Here is a 20740-nt window from a genome sequence, read left to right as displayed (position 1 = left end):
AAATCAAATAAAGCACCAAATAAAATAGATAATCAAGTGGGATTTATCACAGGAATGTAAGAGTGTTTAAACGTGAAAATAAATCAAGGCATTACACCATATTAATAGAATAAGTTCAAAAAACACATTATTATCTCAATAGATGCGGGAAAAGCATTTGAGACAATCCAACATTCTTTCAAGATATGAACACTAAAACTGATAAGGAATATGAATTTAAACCTCACAATTAACACCATATTTAATCACTAGAGACTGAAAGTTTTCCTCCTACTATCAGGAGCAAGACATGTATGTCTGCGATCACCACATTTTGACAACTAGATGTCCACATGGGAAACCAGATCCTTACCTCTCACCATACACAAAAAATAATGCCAAATGGATCAAAGACATAAATGTAGGAAACAAATGTATAAAAATTCTTAAAAGAAAACCTAGGTGGATATCTTTATGACCTTGAATTTGACAACAGATTCTTAAATACAACACCAAAATTACAAGTAATCAATGGAAAACATAACTATTCAACTTCATCAAAATTAAAAATTATGTCCTACAAGAAAACAAAAAGACAAGTCACTAAATGAGGGGAAGTATTTGTAAATCATTTATGTGCCAAGAATATAGCACCCATTATATATTCTTGGCAGATAAATATATATATATAACCATAATATCAGGGGCTTCCCTGATAGCTCAGTTGGTGAAGAATCTGCCTGCAATGCTGAAGACTCTGGTTTGATTCCTGGGCTGGGTAGATCCACTGGAGAAGGGATAGGCTACCTACTCCAGTATTCTTGGGCTTCCCTTGTGGCTCAACTGGTAAAGAATCTACCTGCAATGCGTGAGACCAGGGTCCAATCCCTGAGTTGGGAAGATCCCCTGGAAAAGGAAAGGGCTACCAATTCCAGTATTCTGGCCTGGAGAATTCTATGGACTGTATAGTCCATGGTGGGTATCAAAGAGTCAGACATGATTAAGTGACTTTCACTTTCATATATACATATATATATATATATATAATATAAACAGAAGCAGAAGATATTAAGAAGAGATGGCAAGAATACACAGAAGAACTGTACAAAAAAGATCTGCATGACCCAGATAATCACGATGGTGTGATCACCGACCTAGAGCCAGACATCCTGGAATGTGAAGTCAAGTGGGCCTTAGAAAGCATCACTACAAACAAAGCTAGTGGAGGTGATGGAATTCCAGTTGAGCTATTCCAAATACTTAAAGATGATGCTGTGAAAGTGATGCACTCAATATGCCAGCAAATTTGGAAAACTCAGCAGTGACCACAGGACTGGAAAAGGTCAGTTTTCATTCCAATCCCAAAGAAAGGCAATGCCAAAGAATGCTCAAACTACTGCACAATTACACTCATCTCACATGCTAGTAAAGTAATGCTCAAAATTCTCCAAGCCAGGCTTCAGCAATATGTGAACCGTGAACTTCCTGATGTTCAAGCTGGTTTTAGAAAAGGCAGAGGAACCAGAGACCAAATTGCCAACACCCGCTGGATCATCGAAAAAGCAAGAGAGTTCCAGAAAAACATCTATTTCTGCTTTATTGACTATGCCAAAGCCTTTAACTGTGTGGATCACAATACACTGTGGAAAATTCTGAAAGAGGTGGGAATACCAGACCACCTGACCTGCCTCTTGAGAAATCTGTATGCAGGTCAGGAAGCAACAGTTAGAACTGGACATGGAACAACAGACTGGTTCCAAATAGGAAAAGGAGTTCGTCAAGGCTGTATATTGTCATCCTGTTTATTTAACTTATATGCAGAGTACATCATGAGAAACGCTGGACTGGAAGAAACACAAGTTGGAATCAAGATTGCCAGGAGAAATATCAATAACTTCAGATGTGCAGATGACACCACCCTTATGGCAGAAAGTGAAGAGGAACTAAAAAGCCTCTTGATGAAGGTGAAAGTGGAGAGTGAAAAAGTTGGCTTAAAGCTCAACATTCAGAAAACGAAGATCATGGCATCCGGTCCCATCACTTCATGGGAAATAGATGGGGAAACAGTGGAAACAGTGTCAGACTTTATTTTTCTGGGCTCCAAGATCACTGCAGATGGTGACTGCAGCCATGAAATTAAAAGACGCTTACTCCTTGGAAGGAAAGTTATGACCAACCTAGACAGCATATTGAAAAGCAGAGACATTACTTTGCCAACAAAGGTCCGTCTAGTCAAGGCTATGGTGTTTCCTGTGGTCATGTATGGATGTGAGAGTTGGACTGTGAAGAAAGCTGAGAGCCAAAGAATTGATGCTTTTGAACTGTGGTGTTGGAGAAGACTCTTGAGAGTCCCTTGGACTGCAAGGAGATCCAACCAGTCCATTCTGAAGGAGATCAGCCCTGGGATTCCTTTGGAAGGAATGATGCTAAAGCTGAAACTCCAGTACTTTGGCCACCTCATGCGAAGAGTTGACTCATTGGAAAAGACTCTGATGCTGGGAGGGATTGGGGACAGGAGGAGAAGGGGACGACAGAGGATGAGATGGCTGGATGACATCACTGACTCGATGGACGTGAGTCTGACTGAACTCCGGGAGTTGGTGATGGACAGGGAGACCTGGCATGCTGCGATTCATGGGGTCACAAAGAGTCGGACATGACTGAGCGAGTGATCTGATATGATCTGATAAACAATAAAGACAAATAATCCAATAAAAAATAGACAAAATATTTGATCTATATTTTTCCAAAGAAAGGATACAAATAGCCAATGGGCAGGTGGCAAGATGTTAAATATCATTATTGATTAGGGAAACACAAATCAAAACCACAATAAGATAACCATCCATACACATCACACTTGCAAAGATGGCTATAACTAAAAAGACCAACAATAACAAGTGTTGACAAGGATGTAGAGAAATTGGAACCCTCTTATATTGCTGGTAGAAATGTAACATACTGCAGCTATTTTCAAACACAGCTTGACAATTCTTAAAAAATGTAAACATATAGTTGCCAAATGACCCAGAAATTTCAGTCCTAGGTTTATACTTATGAGAAGTAAGGACATATGTCTATGCAAAAACCTGTACATAAATGTTAAGGGTCACTTTATACAGCATAAAAAATTGGAAACAATTCAAATACAGACACAAGAGTTGTGCATATGTTCCACTGTACAAGCGGTATAATGCAATACTATATGGCAATAAAAGAAATGAAGTACTGATAAATGCTATAATATGAATGAATCTTGAAATATGCTAAGTTAAACCAAGTTTAAAAAATGAGAGCATAATAATCACACATTATGTGATTTGATTTATACTAAATATCCAGAATAGGTGAATCCATAGAGATGGAAAATAGATTAGTGGCTTCTAGAAGCTCAGTTTTGAGGGGAATAGGGATGATTCTAATGAATATTATGTTTCTTTTTGGAATAATCCAGCATTGTTTCAAAATTGCATAGTGGAGACAGTTGCACAATTTTGTAAAAACTGCTAACATTTTTGCACTCATTTCACATGCTAGCAAAGTAATGCTCAAAATCCTTCAAGCTGGGCTTCAACAGTATGTGAACTGAGAACTTCTAGATATACAAGCTGGATTTACAAAAGGCAGAGGAACCAGAAACCAAATTGCCAATATCCATTGGATCACAGAAAAAGCTAGAGAATTCCAGAAAAACATCTACTTCTGCTTCATTGACTACTCTAAAGCTTTTGACTGTGAAGACCATAACAAGCTATGGAAAATTCTTAAAGAGATGGGAATACCAGACTACCTTACCTGCCTCCTGAGAAATCTGTATGCAGGTCAAGAAGCAAACAGAACTGGACATGGAACAGTGGACTGGTTCTGAATTGGGAAAGGAGTACATCAAGGCTGTATACTGTCACTGTGCTTATTTAACTTATATGCAAAGTACATCATGCAAAATGCTGAGCTGGATGAAGGACAAGCTGGAATCAAGACTGCAGGGAGAAATATCAGTAGTCCCAGATATGCAGATGACATCACTCTTATGAAAGAAAATGAAAATGAAGAGAAACTTAAGAGCTTCTTGAACATGAAAGAGGAGAGTGAAAAATCTGGCTTAAAACTCAATGTTATAAAAATGCAGATCATTGCATCTGGTCTTATTGCTACATGGCAAATAGAAATGGGAACAATGGAAACAGTGTGAGACTTTATTTTCTTGGGCTCCCAAATCACTGCAGATGGTGACTGCAGCCATGAAATTAAAAGACACTTGTTCCTTAGAAGAAAAGCAGTGACAAACCTAGACAGCATATTGAGAAGCAAAGACATTTCTTTGCCAACAAAAGTCCACATAGCAAACGCTATGATTGTTCCAGCACTACTCATATATGGATGTGAGAGCTGAACAATGAAAAAGGTTGAGCACCAAAAAGAATTGATGCCTTCAAACTGTGTTGCTGGAGAAGACTCTTGACAGTATCTTGGACATCAAGGAGATCAAACCAGTCCATTCTAAAGGAAATCAACCTTGAATATTCATTGGAAGGACTGATGCTGAAGCTGAAGCTCCACTACTTTGGCCACCTAATGCAAACAGCCAACTCACTGGGAAAGACCCTGATGCTGGGAAAGATTGAAGGCAGGAGGAGAAGGGGACGACAGAGGACGAGATCGTTAAATGGCATCACCGACTCAACGGACATGAGTCTGAGCAAACACTGGAAGATGGTGAAGGACAGGGAAGCCTGGCGTGCTGCAATACATGGAGTCGCACAGAATTAGGCAGGACTGAGCGGCTGAACAATTGAATAAGAACACTAACTTTTACCCTGTGAAAAGGTGAACTGCAAGTGTGGCATTTATTTATTTTTAAAAGCAGGCAACCACCAACAAAACAAAGGAAAACTGAAAAGACTGAGCTGAAGTATGATGGATATACCTCCCTGAATCCAAGTTATTCTTGATCATGTCACTGTCCAGAGTAATGTAAAAATTGTTTGTCTAAACATGGTTATTCTTTGGCTATATGTTCTTTTTCTAAGTTTCTACTTTCTTTTTTTTTTTTTTTATTTTATTTTTAAACTTAACATAACTGTATTAGATTTGCCAAATATCAAAATGAATCCGCCACAGTCTAAGTTTCTACTTTCATACTCTAAATTTACCAGTTCTAATGTTGCCAATCATTCCAGTTTTCCCAGGGCTGAAGGGGTTCCCAAGACATGAGACTTTCAGCACTATAACATGGAAAATTCCAGGAAAACTGAGCGCAGTTTGTTCTTGCCTGATTTTGTATTATTTACTTAATTCCTCTTCTTTTTAATTCCTATCATGTTCTCCATCCTGCTTTTCCCTTTTTTTTTAACCTCAAGTGTTTTAATAATGAAGTTACTCCTAAAATTCACATTTTAGAGATATAAAATTAATCTTATAGACATCATACTCTGTAAAACAACTTTGAAATTAAATTTATCTGAATCACCTTGCCATACATTTGAAAATAACACATTATTGTGTGTGTGTGTGTGTGTGTGTGTGTGTAGATATATATATATCTCACTATGTTCAGATTCTTTTCCCTTACAGGTTATTAAAAAATACTGAGTATAGTCTAAGTGCTACTTCACTTGTGTTCATAGTTTTATTATAAAATAATTGCTCACAAATTAATATAACTCATGTGAGTCTCTCCTGAATTTGGGGTATGAATAGCCAACTGCCTTCTGGATGTTTCAGTCAGAGATTTCTTTGGCCACTAATACATATATTTAAGGGGGCTTCTCTGATAGCTCAGTTGGTAAAGAATCTGCCTGCAGTGCAGGAGACCTGAGTTAGACTCCTGAGTCAGAAAGATTTGCTGGAGAAGGGCTAGGTTACCCAGTCCAGTATTCTTGGGCTTTCCTCGTGGCTTAGCTGGTAAAGAATCTGCGTGAAATCTGGTAGACCTGAGTTGGGAAGATGCCCTGGAAAAGGGAAAGGCTACCCACTCCAATATTCTGGCCTGGAAAATTACATGGGGTCCATGGGGTCACAAAGAGTTGGACACAACTGAGCGACTTTCAACTTTCACATACATCTAAAGCTAAATCTAAACTTGTTTTAGTGCCTAAATTAACTCTTCTTGCTATGATCACATCCACCTACTCTCTTGAGATAAAGTGAATTATTTCCTCTTCACTTGACTCTATTATCAGAGCTAATGAATCACTGTGCTCTTATTATACCACCTGGGAAACATTCTCAAATCTGCCCTATCACTGCCTCGCTTGCCTAGACCTGCTTCCATCCACAGCTGGAACTGATTGGTAGACTGAAGGATTTGTCAGCCTTCTAAAATCCATGATCACTTTGAAAAACTCAAAAACCTCATAATGTTAGGTTAACTTTCAAAATACTGTATTAAAACTAAACCAAAGACAAGACCAAGTGTGTAGTCTATCCTTTCCAAGTTAGACCAACAACCTCCTCCTTCCTTGGGGCCTCCCTGGTGGCTCAGACGGTAAAGCATCTGCCTGCAGTGTGGGAGGGAGAAGGCAATGGCAACCCACTCCAGTACTCTTGCCTGGAAAATCCCATGGACCAAGGAGCCTGGTAGGCTGCAGTCATGGGGTTGCTAGGAGTCGGACACGACTGAGCGACTTCACTTTCACTCTTCACTTTCATACACTGGAGAAGGAAATGGCAACCCACTCCAGTGTTCTTGCCTGGAGGATCCCAGGGATGGGGGAGCCTGGTGGGCTGCCGTCTATGGGGTCGCACAGAGTCAGACACAATGCTAAGAGTGACTTAGCAGCAGCAATGTGGGAGAGCCGGGTTCGATCCCTGGATTGGGAAGATCCCCTGGAGAAGGAAATGGCAACCTACTCCAGTACTCTTGCCTGGAAAATTCCATGGACTGAGGAGCCAGGTAGGCTACAGTCCATGGGGTCAAAAAGAGTCGGACATGACTGAACGACTTCACTTTCACTTTCCTCTTCCTTAAAGACACTGGTTTGGCACCTCCTGAAGTTTTTATAAATCTCTCCACCACACCCAAACACATTCACCCCACCCTCCCACACATGCACTCTCACTCACACAAATACACAACACACAGATACACACACTTGCACACTCTCAGGCTCCAGCAATGAGTACATGTTTCAAATCACCACCCACAACCTGATGTTTTGGGGCAGTAGTTAATCACTTCCTTCTTCTGGAGACTGTTCTAAATTCAGCTCTGAAAGTTCTTGTCTGATCTCATCAACCCCACAGAGAATAGGCCATTTTCTCTTTTATAGACATACTTCTAATCTTGCAGTTATCATGTAGTAATAGTTAATTGGATTATATAACTGCTGCCCCCAACTTGAGAGGGCTTTATCTATGCATCTCATACCTGAAGAATAGCAGCTATCAGACTCAATCTGTTCAACTCCACTAATGTTTTTGATCAACATTTAGAAAACTAAGATCATGGCATCTGGTATGGCAAAATAGATGGGGAAACAGTGAGAGACTTTATTTTGGGGGGCTCCAAAATCACTGCAGATGGTAACTACAGCCAAAAAATTAAAAGACACCTGCTCCTTGGAAGAAAAGCTATGATCAACCTAGACAGCATATTAAAAAGCAGAGACATTACTTTGCCAACAAAGGTCCATCTGGTCAAAGCTATGGTTTTTCCAGGAGTCATGTATGGATGTGAGAGTTGGACTATAAAGAAAGCTGAGTGCTGAAGAATTGATGCTTTTGAACTGTGGTGTTGGAGAAGACTCTTGAGAGTCCCTTGGACTGCAAGGAGATCCAACCTGTCCATCCTAAAAGAAATCAGTCCTGAATATTCATTGGAAGGACTTGTGCTGAAGCTGAAACTCCAATATTTTGGCCATCTGATGGGAAGAACTGACTCATTGGAAAAGATCCTAATGCTGGGAAATATTGAAGGCAGGAGGAGAAGGGGACAGCAGAGGATGAGATGGTTGGATGGCATCACCGACTCGATGGACATGAGTTTGAGTAAGCTCCAGGAGTTGATGATAGACAGGGAAGCTTGGCGTGCTGCAGTCCATGGGGTCACGAAGAGTTGGACACGACTGAATGATTGAACTGAACTGAACTTTGATTAAGTGATGACAACTTAAGCAGCATGCTTAAAATATGACCAAGTGACATTTTAATAATAACTGAAAAAAGAATCTTCAGATCATTTACATACATGATTATCAAAATACAAATTATATTGACATGTGCAGCCATTGACCTAACTTGTAAAACAGATGGCACTGAGTGACCTGAATACAGTGACTCTACCACAGATTCACATGGTAATAATCTCTCTCTCTTTTCCTGCTCCCCATGCAAAATCACCATCTCTTCCTCCTGACTATTTTTTTTCCCGTTACATCTATACAAATAAAGTATTTCCACTCACTCAGATATTTAAAGTGCTATAACAAATGCCACCAATGACCCCAGGGGCCCAAAATTTTTTAGTCTCTTGAATTATTATTATTAGCATTTTTTGGCAGCATTTGCTACTCTGGGGCACCCTCCATGACTCCTCCCACTTGGCTTCTGGTTCTCCTACCTCTTTGACCATTATTTCTCAGTTGAGTCAGGGGAGCCTCTTCTTTTACCCACTCCTTAAAGACTGGTTTTACCCAGGCACTCGGTTACTTTTTCTAACTCTGTACCCTTTGGTGATGTCATCTACTTCCCCAGCTGAGTGCTTTGGGTTCATACACCCAATTCATTCTTGAACATATACTCCTGGATAATGCACAGGTGCCCCAAATCATCCTATCAGGATCTGAACTCCTCACTGCCCACCTACTGGTTGGCCTGGTTTACTTCTTTATTTCCCCACATCAGCTGCTGGTCCTCAATCACCCAAGCAACTGATACAACCGCCCCCCTAAACTCTTTCCTTACAAACCATATTCAATTGGCAACTAAGCACTGCCCATTTGCCTTCTTACTGAGCTCTTAAAATGTTTCCTTCCCACACCCTCTGCTACTTCTGTAGGTCAAGACCTCATCCTTCTCTGGACAGTTGCAATAGTCTCTTAATTGATCTGCTTGTCTCCAGTTTTGCCCACATCCTATTCATATGCCATTATTCTTACTTCTGCTAAAGTAAGTTATACATATTTTATACACACACACACATACATACACATAATGAGAATCTGATGAATTAAAATCCATCAGTGCATGCTCAAAACTAAATGTAGTGTTTATTAAATTTTATTTTGATCCAGTTATCATTTACAGAAATCTAAGCTCATCCTACAATAGTAACCCAGGATGCCATCTTATATTTTCTGTTCCATTCAAAATTTAAACATAACTTCCACACTAAAAAACTAGCTTTTATTGATCGTCAGCCCCACTGATAGGTTGTAATGCACATATTTAAAAACACTGGCCTACAGGCTAAAGCCCATCCTTAGTGTCCTCCCCACCCCCCAAATTACTGTCATTCTTTTCATAGCAGCCTAGAAAGGGGCTTATATGGAAATGGAGAGCTCAATTTATGAACACCACTCTCTAGAGAGAATCAATAGAAATGAGGAATGGACTACAAACTTTAAATTCTTCAAGTCACCTAAAGAGAGGTCCATTGTTGTAATTAGTTAAGCGTGGAGTGAAGAACAGGATTATCAGAAAGGAGAACCCAAAAGCCACTCTAATTCACTTTATTCAGAGAGGCAGCCAGGAAGGTTCTACTAGGTTCACGGTAAGTTACAACAGCTTTCCACTTCTAGGAGTCCATGGAAAGCAGAAACAAAATAAGAAAAGATAATTAATGTCTCTTTGGCAAGGATGTCAATTGCTGCTTCTTATCTGATAATTCCAATTTAGGTGGACACTGGAATAAGTGGTACAAATAAAAACGGAACCTCAATATATGAAATATAACACATCTTAAAATTCATGTTAATTCCTCAAAGAACTTTCCCCAAAGTTGATTGTTTTCTAATGCCTGGAATATATGATGGAAAATGGGGATTGTAAGTTTTCCATGAATTTTCAAAAAAAGTTCCACCATCAAGAAAATGGATTTATGGCTAGAACATGTATAGAACAAAATGGCAACATCATTAAAAGCAGTTCTTCCAACTTAAAACTTTTTTTCAGTGCAATTATAAACCATTTTTACTACAGTTAGGTGAAAATTATTTGTGTTCCTTGAGAAGTACTGATCAACTGTGGAAGATGATATTCAAATACACATAGATAAAATCTATAACCCATTTATGGAGCCTCTTGAAATTTATTTACCCAAATTTTATATCTCAAGTTATAAATAATTTTGCATTTGTGACTGTGTATATGCAAAATATAAGCATTTAAACATTTCATTTACTTTTAGTTTTGCCAATGGGAATAAAAACTTGACACAGCAAAAGAATTACAAAAATTTACTTTTCTTTTCATAGCCTTTTGACAATCTTATTACTTTATTTTGGTTTTACTTCAAAAAATTGTCAGATAGCTAAGGAAACCTATAGAAAAATCACTCCTAAGACACATTTCTTCAATGGCTTTTGCAAAAATAACTTGGAAGGAGGCATTTCCCTGGGAGTAACTACTTGGCTGTATTGGTTATGCTAACAGTATTACCACTGCTGAGACATTTTAAGGAAATGTTTAATTTTTCTTACCAGGAGCATAATTTTATTCAGAAGATTGAATAGATTTTGCTGCTCTGCAGGATTTTAAAGCTCTTTACATTTCACCTTACAGAAATCCACATTTGCAACACAGAGTTCACTCATTTAGTTTCTCCTCTAATTCCCTTTGGTGGGCCATTTAATCCTTCATGAATATCCACACTTGGGGTTACAATAATAAAAATAAACTGAAGGTCCATCCCTCTTTCAGACTGTCCCTGACCTTTACCTGACACAGTGCGAGGGTGGTTATGAACGAGCCATGCACTTCCCTTCTTCACAATTAGGAAAGCATCCCCGCTCTGCAGCTTTGCATTACTTTCTCGAAAAGGGTCTCAGGCACAAATCCACGTACTTTCTAAATCCGAAAGGCACAGAGTTTCTGATACCACAGAGTTCCCCAATACATGTCTCTTTCCTATAATTAGCTTCATGCTTTCCATATGGCATTAGAAACAGCACTTAATGAAGATGCTTGAAACACAGAGCTCAGTTTCCAGATCATTTTATCTAATTCAGTAGCAGTCTTTTACCCCCAGACACCCCAGAGCAGCCAGAGTTTGCACTCCCACATGCAATGTGAATTAATACATCTGGAACCAGAGATCTGTGTTAGAGACGACATTTTCAGTCAATAAAACCAATGCCATACTCACGGTGGAGGCTGGTGGGGCTGGTGTTCAACATTTCTTGGGGCTTTGCAGGCAGCAGGCTTCACCATGTCCCTGACCACACACCTGGGGCGCATGATAGACAGCACAACGCACTATTAATTATAAAACGGGGAGAAACATCTGGAAATTAAACACGGTACTGAAAACAAGTTTAAGGGAACTGTCTGCAAGCCCCTAAGTATTAACCTGGAGACCCTGAGAAGCCCTGGGAGTTAGGAACCTTCAGCTCATGCTTCCAAGAGCTCAATTACACCCAGATGAACTCCATACTGGTGCTGGCCTCAGTATTGGATTTCCTGTTTAGTACCAATAAAATGATCCTCATTAGGCTTCCCCATAGAAGCAAAGCTGCTGAAAACTTTGGCTTCACCCTATGGAGACATCTGAAAGCGTAAACATAGGAGCAGCTGTTGTGCTGATATGTTAAAAACAGGCAGGACTTTCTGTGGCTTTGGCTATCTTACTGTAAGACATGGACTTTTGTTTCATGCCCTTCATCACCACATAGATCTTTCCCTTTATGCAAAAAAATAAAAATAAAAAATAAAAAAATAAAACAGAGATCTGAGATGTTTCAGGACATCCCCCATGTTCTAAATTCATTCAAGCTAAGAAAGGAGGAAGAGTCAGAGGGAAATGTGCATATATAAAGCGTGTGTGTCTCCATAAGTATGCAAAATAAATATGCAAGATGCCTGCACAGTGTGAAAATAGGCAGCAAAAGGTCTTTGGGTCTTAAGTTGTCCATCACAGAATAAATAAATGCAGAGGATGGGTCACAGCTGCAAAGGGCAGCAGGTGGAGATGCTCTTCACCTGATGTCAACAGGACTTAATGGAGCACTGGAGAGAGTCACAGCATAAGCCAGAAAACATAGCCCTCTGAGGCTGTCCTTGGATGGCTCAGATATCCCTCCACCTCAGAAGCCTTGAACAAACCTTGGTTTGAATAGGGAAGCCCTGTTTAGAAAGTTGAGACCCTGATTCTTAGACTCTGCTAAATGGAAAAACCACACAGGACTTGGGATTCTCAAGCATGAACCTGGTTCTTAACTTTGACAGTGGTTTGGACTGCACTTGGAGATTTGACTACCTGTAAGGCCAGTCATGCTATTCAAGGGGTGACTCAGTGGTGAGGTAGTGGCAGATAAACTGTTTTTCCAGAGCTAAAAGCTGCATGGCAAAGTTCTCCACTTCTGAAAGAAATGATACAGGCAAACGTGGACACTGCACAGAAACGTGCGTGCACACACAAACACACACACACACAGCTAAGTCCAAACAGGATCAAGTAAGACTTAGAAATCAATATATAATGTGACAAGAAAAGAAAACAGTGCCATTTCAAAGCCACCCCTCCTGGGCTCCAAGGAAAGAAATGTGATAACTGTCTAGAGTGAATGCTAAACTCTTAATGGACTGGTCACCAGTCATTGGAGGAGAAGGACACTGGCAGGAAGGTTCAGAGAACATTCAAGAAGGCAGTTGCCAAGGAGAAGTAATACCCTGGGGTATTACTGAGCTATGAAACGGTAATATAACTTACTCAAGTACAGCGCACAGGAAGTTACATTTCACTGCACTGGGAAATCTTTAGCAATTCTCACTCAACTAAAAATAGCCCACATGGCATGCTGAATTTTTACACGCATTGGTTTGTGAAAATATCGGAAATATCACCAACTTTGGAGAAAATCTTGAAGAATTATATGTAGAGAAACCATATGCAACCTTCTGTCTTAGTTCATTTCCTTTTTTCTTTTTTTTTTTCCTCCTGAAAATTCAGGTATTTAGGCAAAGTTTTGGGAAGAAAAGAAATCTGCCACTCAGAGTTTTCCTTCAATATGTTTTTAAATAACTCTTCTCCAATAAAAGTGGATTATTAGCCAGCATGAAAGACCATGTCTGTGTAAGAAAATTCTCATTTAATCTTAAGAATTGAGTGGTTTTGACTTAAACCTATAGTAACTGGCATATTTCATCGGTCTGCCTATGGTATAGAATCTTTTTTATTTATTTATTTTTATTTTATTTATTATATTTTTATTTTATTATTGGAGGCTAATTACTTTACAATATTGTAGTGGTTTTGCCATACATTGACATGAATCAGCCATGGCTGTACATCTGTCCCCCATCCTGAACCCCCCTCCCACCGACCATCCCATCCCTCAGGGTCATCCCAGTACATCAGCCCTGAGCACCCTGTCTCATGCATCGAACCTGGACTGATGATCTACTGCACATATGATAATATACATGTTTCAATGCTATTCTCTCAGATCATCCCACCCTTGCCTTCTCCCACAAAATCCAAAAGACTGCTCTATACATCTGTGTCTCTTTTGCTGTCTCGCATACAGGGTTATCATTACCATCTTTCTAAATTCCATATATATGCATTAGTATACTATATTGGTGTTTTTCTTTCTGACTTACTTCACTCTGTATAATAGGCTCCAGTTTTCATCCACCTCATTAGAACTGACTCAAATGTATTACTTTTAATGACGGAGTAATATTCCATTGTGTAAATGTACCAGAGCTTTCTTATCCATTCATCTGCTGATGGACATCTAGGTTGCTTCCATGTCCTGGCTATTATAAACAGTGCTGCAATGAACATTGGGGTACACGTGTCTCTTTCAATTCTGGTGTCCTCAGTGTGTATGCCCAGCAACGGGATTGCTGAATTATATGGCAGTTCTATTTCCAGTTTTTTAAGGAATCTATCTCCACACTGTTCTCCATGGGGGCTGTACTAGTTTGCATTCCCACCAACAGTGTAAGAGGGTTCCCTTTTCTCCACACCCTCTCCAGCATTTATTGTTTGTAGACTTTTGGATCGCAGCCATTCTGACCGGCATGAGATGGTACCTCACTGTGGTTTTGATTTGCATTTCTCTGATAATGAGTGATGTTGAGCATCTTTTCATGTGTTTGTTAGACATCGGTATGTCTTCTTTGGAGAAATGTCTGTTTAGTTTTTTGGCTCATAAAAACCTCATTTGAATTTCTAAAATTTAAAGCTCTTTTTGGATAATGAGAATAAACACATCAATACTCAAAAACAATGTTGCTAGAATTTAAATGTATTTAATTTAAAATATACTAACTTAATTAATATACTTTATTTAAAACAAAATAAGAAAAAAACTAATTTTTCATACTAACTTATATCCTGATCTCAGGTTTAGAGTGAATCAGCTAGCTGTTGAATCTGTTCTCAGGGAGAAAGTGATCAGTTTCAGATTGCTAGTTATTCAGCCAATTTGAGGGGGCACTAAGCTATGCCAATATGTATTCCTACATTTTCTAATCTGACTTTCTAAGATGAAATTGAAATTCCAGGGAAAGAGAAGAAAAAAAAATCCCTACATTCAGAATAAGATACATAAAATAATACAACGCCCTCCTCAGATTTTTGTCAGCCTGAATGAATTAGCATTTCTTTAAAGTTATATTTGGATTGTTTTGTCTGTCCTATTGCAGTTTGAGGGATAAACCAAAGTGGTGTAGCCAGTTGTAATGTGTGGAAACTGTTCAGCCAACCACTTCCCATCCTCTCCCAGGCGTTAATCGTAACACAATAACAGGGACCCCTCATACTTAAACACCACAGTGATATATCAGCACATTGCTGTGCACTAAGGCCCTTCAGTGTGTGAGACTCTTTGCAATGAATGCTCTAGGGACCCCACCAGGCTCCTCTGTTCATGAAGATAAGAACACTGGAGTGGGTTGCCATGCCCTCCTCCAGGGGATCTTCCTGACCCAGGGATCAAACCCACATCTCCTATTTCTCCTGCATTGGCATGAGGGTACTTTACAAGTACCACCTGGGAAGCCCCAAGGGTCTTCCTTGCTGCTGCTAAGTCGCTTCAGTCGTGTCCAACTCTGTGTGATCCTATAGACGGCAGCCCACCAGGCTCCCCCGTCCCTGGGATTCTCCAGGCAAGAACACTAGAGTGGGTTGCCATTTCCTTCTCCAATGCATGAAAGTGAAAAGTGAAAGTGAAGTCACTCAGTCGTGTCCGACTCCTAGAGACCCCATGGACTTCAGCCCACCAGGCTCCTCCATCCATGGGATTTTCCAGGCAAGAGTACTGGAGTAGGGTGCCATTGCCTTCTCCAAAGGGTCTTCCTTACATATGATTTACTCCGTCATCCAGACACAAAGAGGCCACAGATAAGCCACAAAGCGGACTTTCCAGAAAGGCTGTGGATGGAGAGACCAGGAGTCCAAGAAGTGAGACCTCTGATTCCTGCAAAGTCTTCAGTTACTTGGGAAGGAAGGTGGACCCCTCACCACCTTGGCGGTGCTTGTGAGCACCCCTTATCACTCAAACATCACTGAGGATTTGTTCAAATGAGGCATCCTGCAAGCATCTCAGAGAAGCTCCCCAGGACTCCGCCTTCCGCGCGGTTGGGTTTTATGAATGACTGCAATCAATGCTGAACCACTGCCAACTGCCCACCCTTCCCGGCACCGTACACACAAGACAAACTCACCCTGCCGCAAGCCCGCAGATGAGGCTGTGGCAAGGCTTTCATCTCCCCAAACAGGAACTAAATGTGCTTCCAGGGACTTAGAGTATGTGAATGAAACATTCTCAATGCCTTCAAAAGGCACAATTTACATAATCATTTTCTCTCTTTTGAGTTTCTATTTTGGTGCCTGCAGTCACCAGCCCCACTTTTGCCTCCCCTTTCCTGCAAAATAACTAAAAAACAAAACAAACAAAAAAAACCCTCACTGTTTTATGAAAGTTTATCTCAACTGAGCTTGATGACAAGGTCATGAGTCTAGTAACCGAGCACTGAGCTGTACCACAGATGACACCTATGCATTTCTGCTCTCCATTTTTTGTGGTTTTGGACTTGACTGGGGTTTCTCCTTCAGTGATAGAGACAAGTACACTGAACCAAGGCTAGGAGAAATGTGTCTGTGCCTACTCCCCGGGTAGGATTGTACTAGTCTGCATTTGTCACAAGAGTTTGTCAGTTACAATGACATCATGTTGAGAAAATGAAATACTTTTCAAACATACAGTATTCTAATTTGCTGATCACCAATCAGACACAAAGAAGTAAGGGGAAAATAGGCAAGAAGAGGGCTCTGTAATCAGTTGTTTTCTTCTGAACCTTCTATTCAACACTTGAGACCCTTCTTACATAAGACATTAGGCAAAAGTACCAAAATGTGTGCAAAAGTCTTGTCTTCACCCTGAATCTCTCTTAACTGCAGGCATCCGGTTGTTGCCCCAACACTTTTGCTTGGGTTTCCAGTAGGCTTCTTAAAATCAACACTTTCAGTCGGAATCCACCTTTTCTTAGACACCTGACCCTCCAGGGCCAGCACCGTCTTGGCTGGTTGTAAACGGTTTCTCTAGCTGTTCAGGCGAAAAGCTTTAGTCTCAAGGCCTTACTTCTCTCTTACCTGTGTCCAGTCCATCAGATTTGATTCTCCTTTCAAATATGTGCAGCCATCTGCCCATTTCTCCTCCTTCCCCTGTGGCTACCCCGATGGGGTCAACGCTACTTTTCACTGGATTCCTGATTTAGACTTCTCACTGGCTGCTGGCAGAGACCATTCGGAAAGATAAATCAATCATGACTCCTCTGCTCCAAATCCCACAATGGTGCTACAGTTTACTCACAAAAACGCAAGAGTCCTTGGAGTGTCATCTGGCCTCACATAATTCCCAATGTTCTTCTCCTACTATCTCCTCCCCAGCATCCACACCCAACTCATGCTACCCAGCTGCAGTGACCTTGCTGCTGGTTCTCAGACACACCGGGACCTTTGTACCAAAGATTCCCTCCCTGATACGTATCGGACTAACCCCTTCCCCCTTTGCAGTCTTGGCTCAAGCGTCAGTGTTTGGTGGTTCCTACCCGACTTCCCTCCCTTACTGCTACGGTCTGCCCCCACCAGACTTTCAGTGCCCTTCGCCTCATCTTGCTCTGATGGTGGTGGTGGTTTAGGTGCTAAGTCATGTCCAACTCTTGCAACCCCATGGACTGTATCCTGCCAGACTCCTCTGTCCATGGGATTCTCCAGGCAAGAATACCGGAGTGGGTTGCCATTGTAAATCTGCCTCTCCTCTTCAACCCAGCTTGAAATACCAGCTGCTCAAGAGGAAGGATCTCTGTTTGGTTCACTGGCAAAGGCCCAGAGCCTAGAACAGGGCATAGTCACATAGAACATCATAGTCACCCACTACATATTTGTTAAATGAATAAGACAAAATGCTTTATATTTCCAGCTTGAGTAACTAACATTGTAAAATACAGTTATTTACAAATAGATATAGGTAATACTTTTTTGTATGATTATAGCATGTTTATATAAAATATCTGCAAAATATAAATTAATGTATGACCAACAAATTTTATGATTTGTATAATCTATTATATTTGTTTTTATATGACATGACTAAGGTTCATTCTCTTTCTAAACAAGAAAAAACTGATTAATTTTGTGGAAAAGACTCTTTAGTGTCACATTGTTGCTTCAAAACAATGAGACACTATTTAACATCTAGTATCCTGCTCTTTTATCAAATAAAACTTTAAAGTAATTATATATAAGGTAATTCCTTAATAGTAAAGACAGAAAATTAATCCCCCTTTCTATTGATTTTTCTAAACAGTGTAGGAAAGTAACAAAAAACTTATGTTTATTGTCATCTATTTTGAAAATGTTCAAGGATATTCAGTTAATATCCTATTTAATCTTCACAATGCTCTGCAAGGAGATCTGATTGTCCTATTTGACAGATGAAATAACTACAACTCTAAGAGATTAAATTTATTTTCCAATGATAACTGGCAAATGTTAATATTTTAAGAAGCCAAGATGTGTATCAAGTTTTGTTTGGGACCAAAGGTAATGTCTTCTCCATCATTCAACGATGCCCTCTGACATTAACTCTCAAAAGATGAATGAAAATTAATACAAATCAATCATGAAGCTACAGAGTCCAGTATCCTCAGATATGTTTCAATATAATTGATTTCATGATATAGGTATATTATTGAAACTGTTCAGATATCTCACATAGCTGAGTGTTCTTGAAACATTATTCTAGTATTCCAAGACCATATTCTCCAAATATACCAGCAGAACAACGGTGACAGCAGGTGTCAGGTTGGCTAAATTAGAAATGCAGAGTGACCTTGAGACCAGTGGGGATGTAAAACTCAAGGCGGGTCATCCTGCATATAGAGAAAAACAGCTTATATAAGAAAAAGAGTCAAGAAAGTGAAAAAAGTTTTAAAATTACTTGCAAGACAAATATAATTTGGTTGATAAAAATCTCTTCAAAAATATTTTTCAAAGGAAATCTTCAAAAGTGATCTTTTCATCTCCATTTACTACTACTGAAAGAAGAAAAGTTGAAAATATTATTTTACAAAATGAATTTTAAAAGTTGCATATTTATGTCTACTTAGCAGTGAACTGATAAGTGTGATGACTGCTACCCCTAAGATGAAGAGGAAACAGTGGCAATTCTACACCAGATGGGAAAAGTGGATGTTGAAAAGCCAGATGTACTAATCACAGATGATCAGGGTGTGTCTACCTCTGATGTACATTCAGAGAATGCTCAGAGCCTACATGAGCGTGACCTTTATTTTAAAAAAGACAATGAGGACAGGTAAGTTAGGCTCTTAATTGTAAGAAAGGGGAACCCAGCTGGCCAGTTTCCACAGTAAGTGGTGAGGGCAGTTACATCTCCCTTAACTAGGCCAGGAATTTATTCACAAAACCAGACTAAAAAGTATAGGATTCTAAAATAAAGGTGATAACAAGATATCGATTTGCTACAGAGATTAATGGGTGATTTTAAAGTTGGGAAAAGCAATTTTCTCAAAGACTGATAAGAAGGAAAATAATACATAAGAAATCAAGCCCTTGGTCTTCTGGACCATTCAAATCTGCCTGTTTATCACCTCTCATGTCTCCAGGATGCTAACAGGTTTGGTTCTATAAGGTCCTAATATTGTTTCCAACATGGCAGCAATACGCCCAATTAACCTTTTACCCAAGCTAATATTTCCTATTAACACAATCAGTTCCTGTCTCCATTTGCCATTCTTGAAGTGTTACATAGACCTATGGATTTATATCTGCTACCATTCCCCACACACCATCCTGCTGACATTTTTCTACTTATTAATCTGTGTGCATTCACCAGAAGCCACCTGCTGCCTGCAAGATAGAACATAACTTTAGAAAAAAGGAAGATTATGAGAAAATTCCTGCCACTAAACCTGCAAGGCAGAATGACTTGTGTGCATTCAATAGAGGGGGAAAAAAATCTTATCTAGTCAGAGGTAAGGTATTTCCAGCCAGAAGAAACAATCCTAGAATCAAGGCAGCAGAGACACCAATGAGGCAAGGGAGGCCTAAGCCACCTTCTGGACCCTCCAAGACTAAAAGTAGGGGGTGGGGAGACTTCAATGGAAAGGCAGGAGTTTGAGGGGAAAGAGCAATGTGAAAACAGAGAGTGAGGTAAGGTAGGTTGAGAAAAGAGTCATGAGCAAGGTTTTAATTTTTTTATATCTATAGGCACAATTCCAGGTGATGAACTCCCCCCTGGCAAAGGGAGAAGTTGAATGGATGGAGAAGGGCATGACAGAGGATGAGATCCATGGATCAGGAAGATCTCCTTGTAGGAGGAAATGGCAACCTGCTCCAGCATCCCTGCTGGGATAATCCCATGGACAGAGGAGCTGGAGGGCAACAGTCCTTGGAGTCCTAAAGAGTCAGACATGACTGAGCAACTGAGTATGCATGCATACACACTGCCATTCACAGCCAGCTCCTGGGCCTTACAGCCCAGCGTGGGATCCTTACTCTGAACTGGGGCTCTGTCTCAAGCCTGGCTGAGGGTGGTCTCTCCACCTAAATGGAGGGCCACATGATTGAATGACTGAGATGAGAGAGTCTGTCGGATCAGCAGTAACACCAAGTTACAAGGAAACAGTGACACAGAGAGTCAAGTAAGTAAAACTGCCTTCATTAATCAAAAATGCAATTCAGCAAAACAAGATGAATTTTAAGAAATGTAAACCTGCTGCTGCTGCTGCTAAGTCGCTTCAGTTGTGTCCGACTCTGTGCGACCCCACAGACGGCGGCCCTCCAGGCTCCCCCGTCCCTGGGACTCTCCAGGCAAGAACACTGGAGTGGGTTGCCATTTCCTTCTCCAATGCAGGAAAGTGAAAAGTGAAAGGGAAGTCGCTCAGTCGTGTCCGACTCTTAGCGACCCCATGGATTACAGCCTACCAGGCTTCTCCGTCCACGGGATTTTCCAGGTTGGATACAAAAACTCTACAATAACAGAACAGGAAGAAGACAGTGAGTGATATCAGCTCACATTTCTGGGTGTCTGCCTTGGGCCAGGAGCTGAGCTAAGGATCCCACATGCCT

The 20740-nt window shown here is 40.3% G+C and overlaps 1 protein-coding gene across 2 annotated transcripts in view; it reads right to left on the bottom strand.

The window, feature by feature from the left end:
• RIMS1 (regulating synaptic membrane exocytosis 1) overlaps positions 1-20740 on the bottom strand; it is a 600042-nt gene that overhangs the window by 484621 nt on the left and 94681 nt on the right. The window contains exon 2 of one of the 2 annotated variants that reach the window (XM_055534784.1): positions 11285-11365. The exons of the other annotated variant lie outside the window; for it this stretch is intronic. Coding sequence (XP_055390759.1) covers positions 11285-11365 — 81 coding nt within the window. The remainder of the gene's footprint in view (positions 1-11284; positions 11366-20740) is intronic. 2 annotated transcript variants of the gene reach the window in all.

Source organism: Bubalus kerabau, chromosome 9 (assembly GCF_029407905.1).
Source record: "Bubalus kerabau isolate K-KA32 ecotype Philippines breed swamp buffalo chromosome 9, PCC_UOA_SB_1v2, whole genome shotgun sequence".
NCBI classification, from domain to species: domain Eukaryota; kingdom Metazoa; phylum Chordata; class Mammalia; order Artiodactyla; family Bovidae; genus Bubalus; species Bubalus kerabau.
The sequence above is the reverse complement of the archived record's forward strand: the minus strand, read 5'-3'. Positions and strand labels throughout refer to the sequence as shown.